At 40.0% G+C, this 16778-nt stretch overlaps 1 protein-coding gene across 1 annotated transcript in view; it reads right to left on the bottom strand.

The window, feature by feature from the left end:
• Window positions 1–16778, bottom strand: part of LOC118104707 (ataxin-7) — a 28110-nt gene that overhangs the window by 10010 nt on the left and 1322 nt on the right. Inside the window, exons 2-5 of the mRNA XM_035151774.2 lie at window positions 15923–16022; window positions 11590–11802; window positions 11324–11392; window positions 4256–4360 (exon numbers count right to left, since the gene is read on the bottom strand). Of these exons, the coding sequence (XP_035007665.2) occupies window positions 4256–4360; window positions 11324–11392; window positions 11590–11794 (379 nt within the window). The 5' untranslated portion in view covers window positions 11795–11802; window positions 15923–16022. The remainder of the gene's footprint in view (window positions 1–4255; window positions 4361–11323; window positions 11393–11589; window positions 11803–15922; window positions 16023–16778) is intronic.

The raw sequence follows: 16778 nt of genomic DNA, 5'->3' as shown, positions 1-16778 counted from the left end.
CTCATTTCAGAGTCAGGGTTTTACCTACATAGAGAATTGCGAGACGGCGCCGCTGTTAAATTTCGTGCCGTCTCCTGACAAAATTCTAGTACAATGGAAACAGGTTGTAGCGATCACGTTTGTCCCGGGCCACATTCATCAATATAAGCAGTTGATTGCTATAAAAAAAATTGAATAGCTACTGAATGATAGTCCCGGAATTTGAGGGAAAGGTCACTCTCACTCACACACTCTCACACACTCTCTCTCTCTCTCTCTCTCTCTCTCTCCTCTCTCTCTCTCTCTCTCTCTCACTCTCTCTCTCTCTCACTCACACACAGTAAAAACAGCAGAATTTGTGAACTTAGTCAACATATAGAGAGCAAGAGGAGATGGCGGGGCAAGCACTGTTTGGCTTGATACGGTTGACAGTGCACAGCTCGAATGATAAAGACACAGAGGAGCAGTGTCAACTACTGACAAAGCCGTTGAAAACTGTTAAAAAAAATGGTATTAAAGGATTACAGAACGCCAGACGACACGACCTCAGGAGCACTAACTGGTTTTGATAGTAACCATGGCGAAGTGTGGGCCTAGTTAGCAAACCTTTTACTGAGCTAACTCCGTGGCGTAGCTTGAGAGTGGGCTGGCAGCCAAAGTTCAGTCTCAGCAGGTGATCTGCTAACAAGCTTGTTGCTGCAGACACAGTAAAGGGGATACGAACAAATGCACACAGAGAGCCATCATTCCCCCATCTCCCTCAGCCGCAAACATAAAAACACACACCTTCATCCTGTTTAGCCTTCCTCCAATTTCTCTTTTATGGGAGGAAAAAGAAGAGTTAAAGAGGGCCGTCTTGTCACCTGATGGCCTCTCTCGACAAACCAATTCATGACACACTCATCACACGACACCAGTTTTCCCTCCCACTTCTTAGTAGCAAAATACCCCCTAAAGCCTTTCTTTTCCTCCCTTCCTGGTTCCCCTGTATCTTCTCCTATTCCAGTCACAGTCAACATCTCAGCCTACACACAAACTCACACCAGGAAACCCCAGCACGACACTCAGTGAGGTTCAGAAAGGCGAGCAGACACCAAAGGCACCAGAAGACAAAAAAAATATCTCAAGTAAAATGTGGTAGTGGGATAAGACAGACACAAGGAATAGGAGGAGCCTTAATGTCCTGTTTCACACTGTCAAACTGTTATCATGGTGCTAAGGGGAATCCCTGCCTCTGGGAGTCAACATCAACGTGCAAGTGTGTAAGTGGCCTTACTGCAGTCTCTGAAGACACAATGTTCAAGCCACAGCACAGTCAAGCTGAGCTATTTATATTAAATAATAATGTTCTCATCGCAAAAATAATAAATATACTGTGGTTAGTTCCTCTTTATTTAAGCTCAAGGTACATGATTCAAGCCTTAGTGTTTGTTTAGCCAAGGCATCGTGTCTGAGCAGAGCAGTGAGGAGACAAGTCTTTGTTCAACATGTTCATAAATGAATGCATAAAACGGCAGCCGAGCTTCTGGCTTCCCGTTCTGCGGTGAGTGTCACCCCTGCTGGGATCAGCCGCAGCCGAAGAGCGCAAACACCTAACGGGAGACATCTGTGCTCAAAGAAGCCTGCTAAAGTCATATCGAGACCTTCTCCACGGTGCTGAGATCAGTGTCTTTGCCCCGAGTTAACGCCACATGTGGTCTTCCCATAATGACATCAGAAAGAGGAAGACGGGAGGGAAATCACAGCAAGAGCACTGCTGCTCTGCTCGGACACATAGAGCAGCCTCACCGCTGAATTTCACATAGAGTTACACTGTTACAGTTTGGAGCTGAAATCTTTAGTTAATCAAAAGAAAATGTATCTATCCAACTACTTTGATAATTTATAAAGTTTTTAAAACATTTACAAACAAAACATTTCATTTCAAAGCAGAGAATAACATTATCTTATATCAACCTCTCAAATGTAAGCTTCATCTGCTTTTCAAATGTTTTTATCAATAAATTACTCGATAATTAAAATAACTTAGTTTTAGTTCTGTTCTGGTGTTTACAACTTCGGCTTGAATCGGAAGTCAAGGGACCCTCATCAATCATTAGATTAAAATGTGTCACAAGAACTACTACTTATGCATAGAATAGTTTAATATATTAATCAGGCAACTGTCAGTTGTAACGTTAATGTAACAAAGATTAACTTTCTAATACAACCCATTTCAATTGGTGGGTAAAATAAATAATATTGACTAGGGTTAACATCTATCACTTGATATATGCCATTTTTATCTTGAAAATTATTTTTATTTGAAATTTACATATCAGAAAAATAACAGGTCAAATTAGTTTAGAACCAGTTAGTTTAGAAGAAGCTTCTCCTGTGAGTTTGTACATTCATCCTTTTGTATTTCTCTTTAATAAGAGCTAGACAGTTACGTGTAGGACTTTTTGGCCTTGGCAGAGGTATGCACACTGCTGAGTGCCACTTGACTATATGTATTGTTACATGACAGAAAAAGAAGAAACACATGGTTGTTGTGTATGAGCACATTACAAAAATAGAGGAAACAATTGTCTATAAACAAACTGTCAGCTCACTATTCATCCTGGGTGCTTGTACTGCACGGATCAGATTGTGTACAGTCTGCATCAACAATACCTGCCTGTGCAAGATGAACTCGGCCACCTGCTGTGATATTGTCAGTATTGTTTTACCTTCGAGGAACTGTAATGCCTTCCTGTATTTGTCTACGTCTCATTTAAAATCCGCAGGCAGTTAAGAAAACTCAACTGGAAGCTGTAGTACATAATTAATAGTCTAGTCCAGACAGTATTTGTCTATATTGTTCAGCATTGTGGGAGGAGTCCTGTTCTTTTGAGTGTTGACACATGAGTAAGAACAGTTCCTCTATGAGCCATGTGCTGTTATACCTCCCTCTTGTGGCTGACCTTGACAACTGTAATTGCTGTCTAACCTCATGGAAAAAATGCACCACTGAGATGAGTTCAGTGTCTAAAATTCAATCCTCATTTAGGGCAAACAGGATCCATGTTATGAGAAGAGAATGCTATCAGAGATTTCAGATGCAGACGCTGAAAGTGTAGGAAGAACAAATGATGCTAATAAGAGCTGAAATCACCAGATGTTGGTCATAATTGGGTCATGTGAAATGAGTAACAATTCCTGTCCTCTTGACTTTCAAAGACTAAAACAAATTGTTACGTTAAACACAAGAGGTTTCACTCCAACATTCAGCCTTACATTGACAAGGACAGCTCATTTCTTGCTGTGACTGAGGGGGTTTGAGAACACAGTCAAATTCAACGAGATTCGCAGTCATGCAATCACTACATTCAAAGATCAAGAATTCATCGCTTTACTTTACCACTCTGGTCAAAGATCCAGCTCAACTATCTCTGCAGTGGAAATGCACACACTGAGACGCACACATGCACATCCCTGACTCGAAATCTGATCTTAGCTGTAACTGCAAAAAACAGTAAATTACTGGTAAGACTGAGAGAGCCACATCAAATAATAACAGGGGAATTGTAAACACACACAAGTGTTACAGTGAGTCAAATAAATAAATAAATCAAAGTCTGTAGAGTCCCCTCTCAGGTTGCAGTGTGGAGAAGGAAAAGTGGTGAGGGAATACACAGGTAGAAGGAAACGTTATACCACAGGGTGTGGTATTGTGGGAAATAACACCACCAGCCTTGTAGCGGTGTACAGGATGAGTATAGGGTTCCTACACATGGAACATACTTCGTGTTACATCCAAGGCTTTTATTAGGCTCCCCTAATTAAAACTCGAGAATACAGCAGGGAGTTAACCGGAGGATTCCCCACGGCGGATTGGGCGCAATGATGACCACAAATAACAAGTATCTCAGGCATCACCGGTAGAAGACACAGACAATAATGTCAACTTGGAAAGACAATGAGTTTTTGAGACCTTCCGGTGGTAAGGGCTGACGCCAGTGCCGATTTGCTGTAAGCAGAAACATGTGATCTCCACAGAGGAATTTATACGTCATATCCTGCCTCCTGCATGTTCTACCCAGATGCCACCATTTGCCTGAACCCATTCTGAGATTTTTCTGTTGTGAGCGCGTCCGCCCGAAGAATCCCCATTCAGTCCATGTCTGATAACAGCTTTACTCTCTAATGATCTATAATATTCTCAAACTATTAAAGCAAAGTCTGTATGGTGTTAGCATGAAATATGACTGAATATATACATACATATATTTGTGTGCATGGGAATGATGCTTACCGTAGTGTGCTTGGAAGGCTTGGGGCTTGACTACTTGACCACAGTGGCTGCACATCACCAGGTAGAAGTCGTCCTGTGCGGGACACTGGCCGAAAATGGGCATGTCTGTACACAGGGGAAGAATAAAGCAGACAGGGCACAAGTCATGGAAGGGCAAATAAAATAGACCTGTGTTCGCCTAGTGCCCCAGTTGGAATTTGCATCTACACCTAAGCATCTGTCCTTAGCTGACCTAACACTGTAACAGCACAAGAGAGAGTAATGACAGTGTGATGGCACATTTTTTGGCACAAATGTGTTAATATCCATATAAAAAAACAGTTCAAAACCAAACAGCTCATACATGGCAAGCAAAGTCTGAACATGCAAGTGTGTATCGCTCCCCAGTCCCCATTCACCACAGAAAACATGTCCTAGTGATAAGAACCAGGAAAGGGCCAAGCCAGCAATCCAAAGGTTACTCACTGTCAAAAAGCCAGTGTCTCTCCCAGACACAAATAACCGCAGCCCTTACAAAATATACATAGCATGGAGTGTGGAGGATTTGTGAATATAAACATATTCGGAGTTGTCACTGAGGAATCAACCTCAATTTGTTGTTTTTCTCTTTTACAGTGCATTCAAAAAGTATTCAAACAACTCCAGCTTTTTTCTACGTTGCAGGTTTATGCTTAAATAATTACAATTTTCCCTCATTAGTCTAAACTCAATACCCCAAAATGACTAAGTGAAAACATAATTTCAGTAATCTTCTATTTTTTTTTTTAAAAGGGAAAAAAATGAACTATCAAATTGAGATAGGTATTCAGACCTTTTTACAAATTTCTTAGTTGAAGCACCTTTGACAGAGATTACAGTCTCTTCTTTTTTGGGGATGACGCAACAAGCTTTGCACACCTGGATTAGGGGATTTTCTGTCTCTCTTCTCTACAGATCCTCCCCAGCTCTGTCAGGCTGGATGAGGACTGTCGTTGGACAGCCATTTCTCAGGTCTCTCCAGAGAAGTTTAACTAGGTTCAAGTCAGGTTTCTGGCTGGGCCACTCAAGGATATTCAAATAGTTTCCCTAAACTACTCCTGTGCTGTCTTGGATGTATGCCAAGGGTCAGTGTCCTGAAAGGTGAACCTTCAGTTCAGTCTGATGCCCTGAACGTACTTTACTTTGCTCCGTTCAACTTTTCCTCAAGCCCGACCACTCTCCTTGTCTCTGCCAATACTGTTGGGCAGGTGATTAGTGGTACCTGGTTTCCTCCAGACATGTCACTTAGAATTGGGGTCATTATCTGAGACTTTTAGGGGCCTTCATGTGTCTTTTACTGAAGAGTGTTTTTTGTTCATTCTGCCATAAATAATATAAATATTTTGTAAATAAGGTCATTCAGTTTTTTCCTTTGTTGTGAAGTTGCAAAAGTTTCCAAAATTCAGTTTTTGCTTTTTTCTTATCGAGTTAATTCATTGTTAATGGTGTTAATCGTTAGAGACGAGAACATGTGAAAAAAGTGAAGGGCTCTGAATACTTTCTGAATGCACTGTAAGTAATAGTACATTGCATATCTTTGGGTTTGGGATTGTTGGACAGACATAACAAGCAATTTGAAGATATCACCTCACTTTTTTTCCTAATATTTATTCACAATGCAAATAATTAGCTTCAGCTCTACAATCAAAACAAGACCTGTTGGTGCTTATCATAGTTTGTCAAGTTATGAAAGTTGTACATCAGAGTGAGAATTATAGCACTGTTTTAAATAAGAGTGAAATATTCCTAATACAATAATGCTGAGCATGGTGACCTAAAACGTCCTCCCCTTAAACCAGCTTAGGCTCAACACAAGACATGAGGTAACAGTTAATTTGTGAAAATAAAGGGTCATAGCCCCCTTAACAGTTCGACTCACTAATTAAAGCATGATAGCAATGATCACTTACAAATGGGAGGAAATGGCTGATTTAATGTTTCTTTTTTATTTCAGAAAAACCCTGTAGGTATTGCAGTTTTAGACAGATGATCCTAAAAAGCACAGGGATCAAGAACAGCAAGGTACAAAAATTGTATGTGTACAGCTCCAGCATCGCTAGATCCCCAGTGGTATGAGCCAAGCCACGCACTTCTCAAGCCACTCTATGGTAAATCAGAGGGAAGTGCCGCTCCTCACCAGGATGTGATCAAAATTTACTCTGGCGCACAGAACCAGAAAGCAGCTAATTAAGGAGGCTAATTAAGAGAATGCCTGGGGTGTTATGAAATGAGCAGAGGAGAGGATACAAGAGGAAAGAAGTGGAGCCCCTCTCCAAGACGTACTCTACAAGGGCCTTCAAGGGTTCTTCAAACATCGCTAGCAGAATCTGGAAGGAATGAGGGCCATTAAGCAAAGACCATATAAAAGGGTCTACCTGGCGGGTTCCCTCTCAGGGAGATCAGTGGCAGTCTTGTGTGGAAGATTTGACAGACCTGGTGCGATTTAATGTGCTTCAATTGGCTGAAGCCACTTAGCTAAGTGTCTCCTTCAACAGCAGTGGAATGAAAAGACTTTTCACAGCGGCTGGGGTCTGCCACAGAGAATAGGCGAATGTCTTCACTTAATGGACAAAGGCATGTAAATGATATAGAACTTGAGTAGTAAAGCACTGCTGATGTGCACAAGAATGGGTCTGATTGCTATGTAAAGAAAACAAGTGCAGAGATGTGGTAAGGAAGGTAGTATTCACTGGTTGCCAGTTGCAGAAGCATACGCCACTAAAGCAACGGTTGGAAGCCGTCCTGAAAATTCTGGGCAACTTCTTTTCTACTCAGCATGTCCGTTTTACATCTTATTCTCTCTGTGAGCTTTACTTTTGTACAACTGGAAAATTTAAGTTATAATGAAAGAGCAAACATATTAGCCAACTTCACATGTATTCTCTATTATAAGTCTACCTTCTCCAAAAATCTTAAAGAGACAGGCCTAAAACTGCAGAGTCCAACAGGCCAACTGCATTTCCTCATTAGATCACTTGCAAGGTCAAACAACTCTTATTCCCAAACTGCTGCTGTTGTACAAGTGGAGCATTCTCCAAACAGGTTGCTCGACTATAAAAGAAACCCGGCTAGATCACCTTGCCACTCTGCATTCAACACACTGGCACCAACTGAACTGGACAAATAAAATGGCCTGTCTTAAAAAGTGGTCAAACGCCAGTGTGCCTGACCGATTCTCCCTCTCCATGTTAATCTTGTGCAAGAAGCAGATGAAAAGGAACGAGAGAGAAAGGAAGTTACCGTGGAGGAGAAACAAGAGATGGAGGAAAGCAAAGAAACAAGCGTGACAGAGAAAAAACACAGAGAAGCAGGCTGAGGCCTCAGCAAGACAAAGAGGAAGTGAGCAGTGGACCTGCGCTTGAGGAGGAGAAAGAGAGCCTGTGAGCACGAGACAGAGGAAGAGAGCTAGAGTCCAGTTAATTTCAGCATCCTCATCCATGGCAGTGATGAATGATCTAGATAGAACAGCAGCATCTCTGACTGCCTCTGAGCAACACACACACACAGAATCTGAACTGTGACACTGGGACTACACTTCCGAGCTTCCTGACTGTACAGATTAATCTGTGAAATAAAAAAAAAACAAAAAAACCAGAGATGATGAGCAGAATCATCAGTCTTTAATTTCAAAGCCTTTTTTCAATGTGTGTATTAGAATGGCAGTTGCATCACAGGAGGAATCTGGTGGTGAGTCATGGAGAGGTGTAGTCATACCCTTGTAATACCCCCACTAGACAGACACACACATGCAGAACAACATACTCTGAAAACACACAGCAAATGTTTATCAGGCCTGTGACACAAACAACAGTCACTGATAGATGCTGCTACATGATAGAGGCATGTTTCAAGCCAGTTGCGAGGCAAGTGGCATAACAACCTTGAAATAAATATGTCCACTCCATCTCTCTGCCTGCCTCTGACACACTACTTTCATTCACTTTCAAACAGTATTGATTCTGACGGCATCTCTTAGGTCAATCACAAACAAAAAATAAGCGTAGTCCAATAACCATTACCCTATTTTAAATAGTGTTCTGAGCCATGCTTACGAGACGTAATAGGACATTTGTTGCTGAAATTGTGCATTGATCTTCAGAGTGTGCATGCAAGGAAACACTGACCAATGCAAATGCTAAATTAGGTACAGTAAGTACCCTGACAAGGAGCCTGCTCACAAGCCTTTTCCTTTAAGGCGGTATCCTGCGTCAATTTGCAGCGTTGGTTGTGCACATGCTCAGAAATCAACGCAGCGCGTACGCCAGATGCAGTATGCACTTGACCGGTAGGGGCAGTGTAGCAGTATTATAAGGAATGTGTGGTGTATCATCAGCGGGCTAATCCGGCAGAGCAAATCATCAAAGGTTCTGGTGGACATTTGAAAATACTGTTTTTCAACATCAATTTCTCGCATTGGCAGAACGAGAGAAACATACTCGCCATTGTCTCGCCGTGCTTGATCTATGGGCCTTACAGAGTGGTAGTGGTATCCTCCCAGTAACACACGTAGTACATCAGCAAGTATGTGAACAACTACGTTCACGATGCAGACGGTTGTCTACGGGAACACGTGTTCAAACAGCAAACAATCTCCGGCCATAGAGCAACACACTGAGTCACACAAGGCCAGTTCACACTTGGCATTATAATGTGTGCACTCAAGATGCATTAAGGATGAATCAGATTACATCTGGAGGTGGTCTAGGCCCCACATGGCCACATACTTTTGTGTGTGAACGTAAATGTGTGCCGGGCCGCAATGAACGACCACCAACTCAACTAGAGTCTTCTGAACAGATATGGTTGAACTTCAGTGTTTTCTATACACTGATTTATTTGTGGTGTCCCGCCAAAATATCAACAATATATCAAAGTATATATATTTTTTTTTAAATAGGTAAAATTTTGTTTCATTGAAGATCTTCTCCCAGCGCACTGATTCCCTCAGCCACTCCTTGCCCAGCCCTTTTTCTCACCATCACATTGACAACAGACCTGTCTGTCATTGTTGGACGAGCTAAAAACAACACAGCATTTGGTCTTTGCAAAGAGAAATGATGTTGTTACTTGCTTATTTACATATAGAGCAGCAAAGAGAGATCCGATCACAAGTGGTCACTGGAGACACATGTGATGTGGAGGCGCATTCTAGTGTCAGGTGTGAACTGACGTACTTAGAGCAGTGCACTTGTGATCGGGTAACCAGAGATGCATTATAAAGTGAGGTATGACCAGGGCCTGAGAGAAAGAAGGAAATGATAAAGCTGGGCACACACTGATGATATTGTGAGTGTGAGCCAAAATATTGTGACCAAAATTAAATGTGCCACCTTTCATGATGGACCATCCATTGCAGAAGAAAATTATGTTGTGCCTAAATTCCTTGTCACAGCAACACAAAGTGACCTATGTCAATAACATCTACTTTTGTATAATTATTTTGTATGTACGTGCATTCAGATTCTCTGAGCACCGCAGATGTTTTTTCAAAAATCCTAGTTGTTAGTAGTGATAGTTTTTTCTTTTCTTTTTTGATTGTGGCCACAGCATAGCAAGTTGTAAAATAGATTAAAAAGAAAAAGAGGCATCTTAATCTTAGTGTCCAAATCCTCACTGCAAAAAGATTGTAAGTAGCTGTGGATGTGTTGCTGAAACATATAAAAAGTAGAAATAAACATCATGTTTGTTGGTAAAGAAGGTTGTCCTGTTAACTACTTGTGAACATTGGCGAAGCACGAAACGTTTCTTTTAACAAGCTGGGCTTCTATGTACAATCGCTCTATCATTATAGTAAGAAGACGGATTCATCCTTCATTCAAATCTGACTTAAATGAAGAAATCAGTCGTTGACTCATCCTGTCAACTGACTCATTTTGATGTCAGTGTCAGTGCTTGGCGAGCCTGGAAAATGACTGCACGATTGTTGATACGTAATTTAACAAGATGCCATTTTATTGTTGTAACAGATGTACCTTTGTGGTGAAGCTCGCTGCAAATCCAGGCCTGTCAGCAGGACAAATCAGCTAATGCTAATGGTGGTGTTTCCAAAAATAATATTGCAGCACAACGTGCTTTCAAACATCATTGTGTGGCTGAGGAGCCAGGTGATATGCACTTCTGATTGTGGGTTTTATCACCTTCGTGAGATGTGGTCCTTTCTCTTTATTATACCATGACTGAACATTACAACTCTACAATATGTTTCAGCTTTAGAGAGAAACTGGAAATGATAGAAAATAGGAGGAACATAATCATCCTATCAGTTTGTTGTCAGAGTTGTCAGATTGTTTTCTTTCTTGGGTTTTTGTCCTTGATGTGTCGTTGAAGATTTTATATTTGTATGACCTGAATAAATTTAATATTGATATACCCGTTTTGTTAGTGAGTACTTTAAAAAGTAATTTGAACAATTATTGATCTAAATATGCGATAAAAATATTACAGCTCCCTTTTTTTTAAATAAGGCAAAATGTGATATAGGAGCATAACCTCACCATGCGTAAGACGGAGCTTTTACAGAAAAATCCTAGCTGTTTTAACAGTCAAATTTCCATTTGGGGATCAAGTTTTTTACAAAACGTACAAGGTACTAGTTATTAACTTTTGAAATCTTGATGGTATCTTACAATTCTTCAGGTAACATTGTTGTTGTCTTTCAGTGGGGGCACGCACATGGCATATGGTGTAAGGTTTCACATGTAAAATGGCAGAAACTGGGATGCTGAACAGTCAAGTCCATACGATGCAGTCTCCACACCGATTATGATTTTGTTAGTGCCATGTCTGGGCCTGCACTCACCTACAGTGAGTCTAAGTTGTTAACCGTTAAGTTATTTTAGGGGCAGATGTAAATGTCTGCTGCCACATGAATAACACACATGAGTCGCTGATTATATCCGGTTGTCCAGTCAATTCACAGCGCGCATGGTTTACAGTAAGTGTGCATTTTGACCTGACGACCCGTGTAAAGTGTTTGGGTGCATATGTATATGTGAAAACCCCAGAACCAAAATACACCTTTGGCCCTGGAGTAGAAAAAACAACACTCACCTTCTCTGCACAGACGCATGGCTTCTCGATTTTTCCCGAAGTCTTTGAAACTTTCCTCCGATTCAGCACCTGAAAACGAGGCGATCCGACACACAGACAAATAAATAGTTGCACTTGCTCGCCTGCCCGTGCTGTTGCTACCAGTATCGTTTCTTCATATTCCACCAAAAAACTGCATGCAATCGGCCAAAAAACAGGTCGGGACTGGCAACTGTCGCGCTCCGCCTCGCCTCCCCGCGCACATTTCGGACGCCGGAGGGACTCACCGTCGTTGCCGTGGAGTTTGGCGGCGTCGACCCAGCTGCTCCAAGGCTGCCCCAGCATTATTTCTGGACTAGGCAGGGATCTCCGCTCCGCAACAGTCGCCATTGCTGTGGAGCCTTCTCCCCGCTGGAGCTGCTGCTGCTTCAGCTGCTGCCTGGCCGCTCGGCGCTGCTCCCCCCTGACGTCATCCTCGGCCCTTTCCGACATTCTTTCCGCTACAATGTAACAACACAAGAGTCAGCGGTGGTCGCGCTCGGGATAGGAGGACTTTCTCACCGAGCGACACCTCGGAGCCGTGTGGGGCCATTACACAGGCAACAAGTACAAACACCACATATACACGGACTGACAGTTCCCCCGAAGCTCTCTAAGTTCCTGGTTAGTTGGCATCTCCTACAGTGCATGCGGTGCTTTGCTACTTAGCTCGGTGGTTCATTTAAATACGCACGCATGCATAATGAACTCTGGTTCATTCAATTTGCAATAGTATATAGTTTATATTAAAAGATATGCACAACACATACAAATATTATGTCATAAATACTGTAACTAGTGTGCATTGCTCCACCGAGGCCCAACAGTCCCACATTTGAATTCACTTGGTGCAGATTTTTCATTTGGATCCGCACCATATTGCACACACTCATAACTATGGTAAATTATCTGTATTTATATAGAGCTTTTCTAGTCTTGATGGTCCCTCAAAGCGCTTTACAGTACAGCTTTTGCCATTCACCTATTTACACACATCTTACAGTACATCAATCCCACCAGCAGCCGGCAATTTGGGGGTTCAGTGCCCAAGGATACTTCTGCATGTAAAATGGGGAGACTGGGATCGAACCTCCAACCTTCTGGTTAGTGGACAACCCGCTGACAACCTCTTGGGCCGCAGCCCCCCGTATACAACTTCCAGTAAATATCAGTGCCATTAACGTGATTTTTTTCATCAAAATGACTATCTGAGAAATCAAAAAATATGTTGCAAAACGTACTCTCTCGCAAACTTAATTCAATGTCAACAGCTACCATCTCTGTTGAATCTTTTTCACACACGCAACAATTATTATTTTGTGCAATGTCAATAAATAAAATAGCTGGTAATTAATTTTGAGATTTTCCACAGTGCATGCAGTGTAAGCTCACTAAACACGTATGTAGGTGCGATTACTATGGAAGTCAGATTACAGTCTAAGCGTTGTGCTCATTTTAATTCTGTATACGAGATGGTGACGCAAAATAGTCAATAGTTTTTCATGCAAGAAAAGTAAGCATTTAAAAATTAAAACATATCCATTAGAAGACACAACAAAAGACAAACCACAAATTGTTTCATATCTTGATTCCTGGAAGATGTTTCATATGCAACCAACTTATTGCTGGAGGAATTTGCAGAACAAAATGTTGTACTGATTTGATCATCGATATGAAGAACTTACTGTTAGTGTCAGAGTGAAACTGATACACAGTATGTGGCTTTCTCTGTGCATGTTAATGGTGTTTACATAGATGTGTGTCCTCACACAGCACACAACATAGGTGAAACATATTTAATGATAAAATGACTTGCTCTTCAAGGATGATGAATCAGTAACTGCTATTTTGCAAGTGAAATGAAGACAGACTCAAGTCATGATGTGTAGCTTGTTTCTGTTAATCAGAATAATGTAACACTCAATGTGATTTGACTGTTGTGAACAGATTCCTCTTTTGTTTCTGTATTTTTCAAATGTGTAAAGACACAAGCTATCTACAGTCTGGTTTTCTTTACTTTCACTTTCAAAATCAAAAGTTTGTCATCTGCAAGAATGCTGCACATTCTAAACTGATAAAAACAGGCATGCAAGAAGAAAATAGAAACAGAAGCAGACAACTTATGGTGCAGAGATAGCTTATTGCAATAAAGTAAAATTGTAAACTGACTTACTAACAGGACCAAGTAGTGTCCTTGATTATGTGAATGCCGTTGGGCTGACTCTGATCTGCTTCTGATGGCAACTCATCTGAACTTCTTGAGATATGATCAACTGTCAACTTGACAGAATAACAAGGACAGTGCAAGCATGTGTGCTGTTCTTCTGATACCAAAAGAGGATGTTTAAAAACATCTCCTCCTAATAAATGTCAGAGAAGTTGAATGTATTACCATTTGGCACGTACACTGAAGAACCTTGAGCAAAAATGAACTTGGCCCTCTGCTGGTAGTTTCCAGTGTACAGTGTATAAACTTGGCTTTGTCTTTAGACAAACTCTAAATTTAGAAATACAAATTAAGAAGCTTATCCTGAAGATTTCGCCAGTGACGTGTGGTTAATATATATATATATAAAAGTTATATTTGATCTAATCTTGTCTTTATTTACTGCATATACATGCACCTTTATCACAAATGATCAAACTGAGCAATAACATGTGACCACTCCCAAATCCTCTGGTGAATTTGAAAATCTTGCTGCATAGGTTTCTGACAATGAGGATATTGAGTTTCAAAATTCAGCAAAGTTAAGCAACACTCAGGGGGACGAGCTAAATTTTTTTGTACAGCTGTGCAATGACAATAACGGCGTTCTTTTCTATTCTAAGACTGGCTTCCGTAGGAACTGTTAAAATGGTCAAACCCCAGAATGTAAAGATCATGGCTTTGACATCATTCATATCATATATTTCTCTGGAGGTGGTTTGAGGCTTGGATTTCATCATACTAACACCTACCAATGTAAAAAAAAAGCATCAAACAGGAGCGGAACACTATATATATATATATATATATATTTGAATTCCTGGAGATCCAAAAGTAACAAACTTGATGTTTTTTTTAGTACCATGTTATTTTCTTTTGAAAAATACCAGAAATATTAATTTTCATTATGTTCAGCAAAACTTAATTAGATCATCAATTATCTAAAACAAAACATTAACCATTTTCTTAGCAGTGTACAAGAGGCACAAGTGTTTTTCACAGAAATGTGTACATTTTTTTACTGATCCTTTCTTCGATTACCATTTCATCACCTTCTCTAGCTAACCCTTTATGTCGTAACATATTATTGCCTTACTACTGTAGTAGTAAATCTATAATGAGGGGCAGGGGGCTTTTAGTCTAGGATCAGTACTTTTATTTGGGAAAAAAAAGCAATATAATATCTTTATGTAATTTCCATCAATTTAAGACTTTTAAGCCGATTTAAGCAAGCCTAAAATTTTCATCTAAACATTATTGTGCTGTTCTTTAGTGCAATCTTGTTGATCTGACCCTCACTCTTAATAGATGACATATACTTTAATAGAAACAATATTAACTTAACTGAAAGCTGTGACATTGCCAAAAAAGGCAAACACAAATTTGTAACTTTTGCCACTCAAACTAGTCACTAGAGACTGAACATCACAGGCTGATTGTGCATTCAATCACAATAAATAAGACCACTTTACAATATAAGGTAGTCCAAAGCTTAAGTCTTGTAATTACTGCTTTTCAGAAACTTGTAGCGGTACTCGTTTCCTGAGGTGCTAGTGTTGTATTGGATTACATGTCAGTCACAGTTGTTATCGTTTTACAAAGTCTAAGACACATATAACAAACACCTCACCTTCAATATATGCATCTCCTTCCTCACAATATCTGAATGTTTCTGCTGATGTGTCAGAAAAACTGAATGTAATATTCCTTCAAGGACTGTTTAATTGTAATATGTACTACATTTACAGTTTTTTTAAGTAAGACTTCATTCATAGTGGGAGTACATTAACAGTAAAATATGACACTACTCAGTATTATGTTTATGGGCTGTTCCTCCACCCATCCATCTGTGCATCCATCCGTCAAGGTCACTGAAACTAACTACATTTTTTTGGCTGTAATTCAAGAATTCAAGTGCTAATTATAACCAAATACATTTCTTCCCATTTTTTTTTAATTTCTTTTCTTCTCTATATGTATTTTTTGAGTCTTCACAGACATTGATGCAAAATACAACTTGAGTGGTTGGTGGAGGTATACAACTGCAAAGCAGTACTTCTCCTTTATGCCTTATTTCCTAACCACACACCAGCATAGACATATGTTTGTTGCATATGTGTTGAAAATCACTTCCAAAGTAAGCTGGCTGAAACCAAAATGAAACCAGGAACCAAAATAAGAGTCAGTTTGGGGAAATTACAGGGTTGAGTATTCATTGGAAAACAATTGCTCTATTGAACTCTAATGTGTTTCTAAATAAGTCAATTATAAACAACTGTTAGCACTTCTTAACCACTTGTGATTATTGTAATGTATTGTATTAGAAAACAGTAAATGTCAATAGAGTATAATAATGAGTAGTTGTGAGAACTTACCTTGACAAAATAAGAAAAAAAGGAACTTCTTTTTAACCCTATCAGTTGATCCTCATCAGTATGGGTGATCGCTGGCTGCCACACACACTGGAGAGGAAGACTGGAAACACACACAATCACACAAGCATGGAAGAAACATGAGTCAGTATCAGGTTTTTTGTTTTGCTGTTCTTTGACATCGTTATTCAGTGAAACGGGGATTATAAGACTATGTCTGGAAGGTAACATTGTCCTCCATGGGCCTTATCACACACTTCTTCACCACTGTGCAGTAATCCAATCCATTAAGCAGCATCCCTAACCACCTATCCAGCCCCACAGTAATCCCTTTTAAAGACTGAGACCATACCCTTTTATCATTATTATTTTTTGTCTTAACTGATGGAATAACATACTGCAATTTATTCACAGAGGTAACAAGTGGCTTGATTAAACAGAACACAAAGCCATACAATATTAAGTGTTGTGTATATTTTACAACACCTTACTTTTGTTTTGATTAAATGTGCATAATAATTCAAATGTTGTTTGCCAAAAGCTTTTTCTGAAGCTATTCAAGCCCAGGAGCATTTTAACTAACTTCTCAATCAGCTGCAATTCTGCAAATATTTATGACTTGCTTAATCCGAGTGAACTTAGCATTCCAATGGATTCTTGACCTTTACCATAACATTTAACAACACAGCAAATATGTAGCTATATATAAATGCTTTTTGTATTTTGTTTTATGTTGGTTTTGTCTTGATGTCTTATACATTTTAAGTATGTGCTATTTATAGAAATTAACATGGCTTGCATAACAACCATTTTAAAATACACATTTATATCCCCCTTGCTAAAACTACTGAGAGTATCA

The sequence above is a fragment of the Hippoglossus stenolepis genome, chromosome 3 (genome assembly GCF_022539355.2).
Source record: "Hippoglossus stenolepis isolate QCI-W04-F060 chromosome 3, HSTE1.2, whole genome shotgun sequence".
NCBI lineage: Eukaryota > Metazoa > Chordata > Actinopteri > Pleuronectiformes > Pleuronectidae > Hippoglossus > Hippoglossus stenolepis.
Note: the sequence above shows the minus strand (reverse complement) of the source record. Positions and strands in the feature narration are given on the sequence as shown.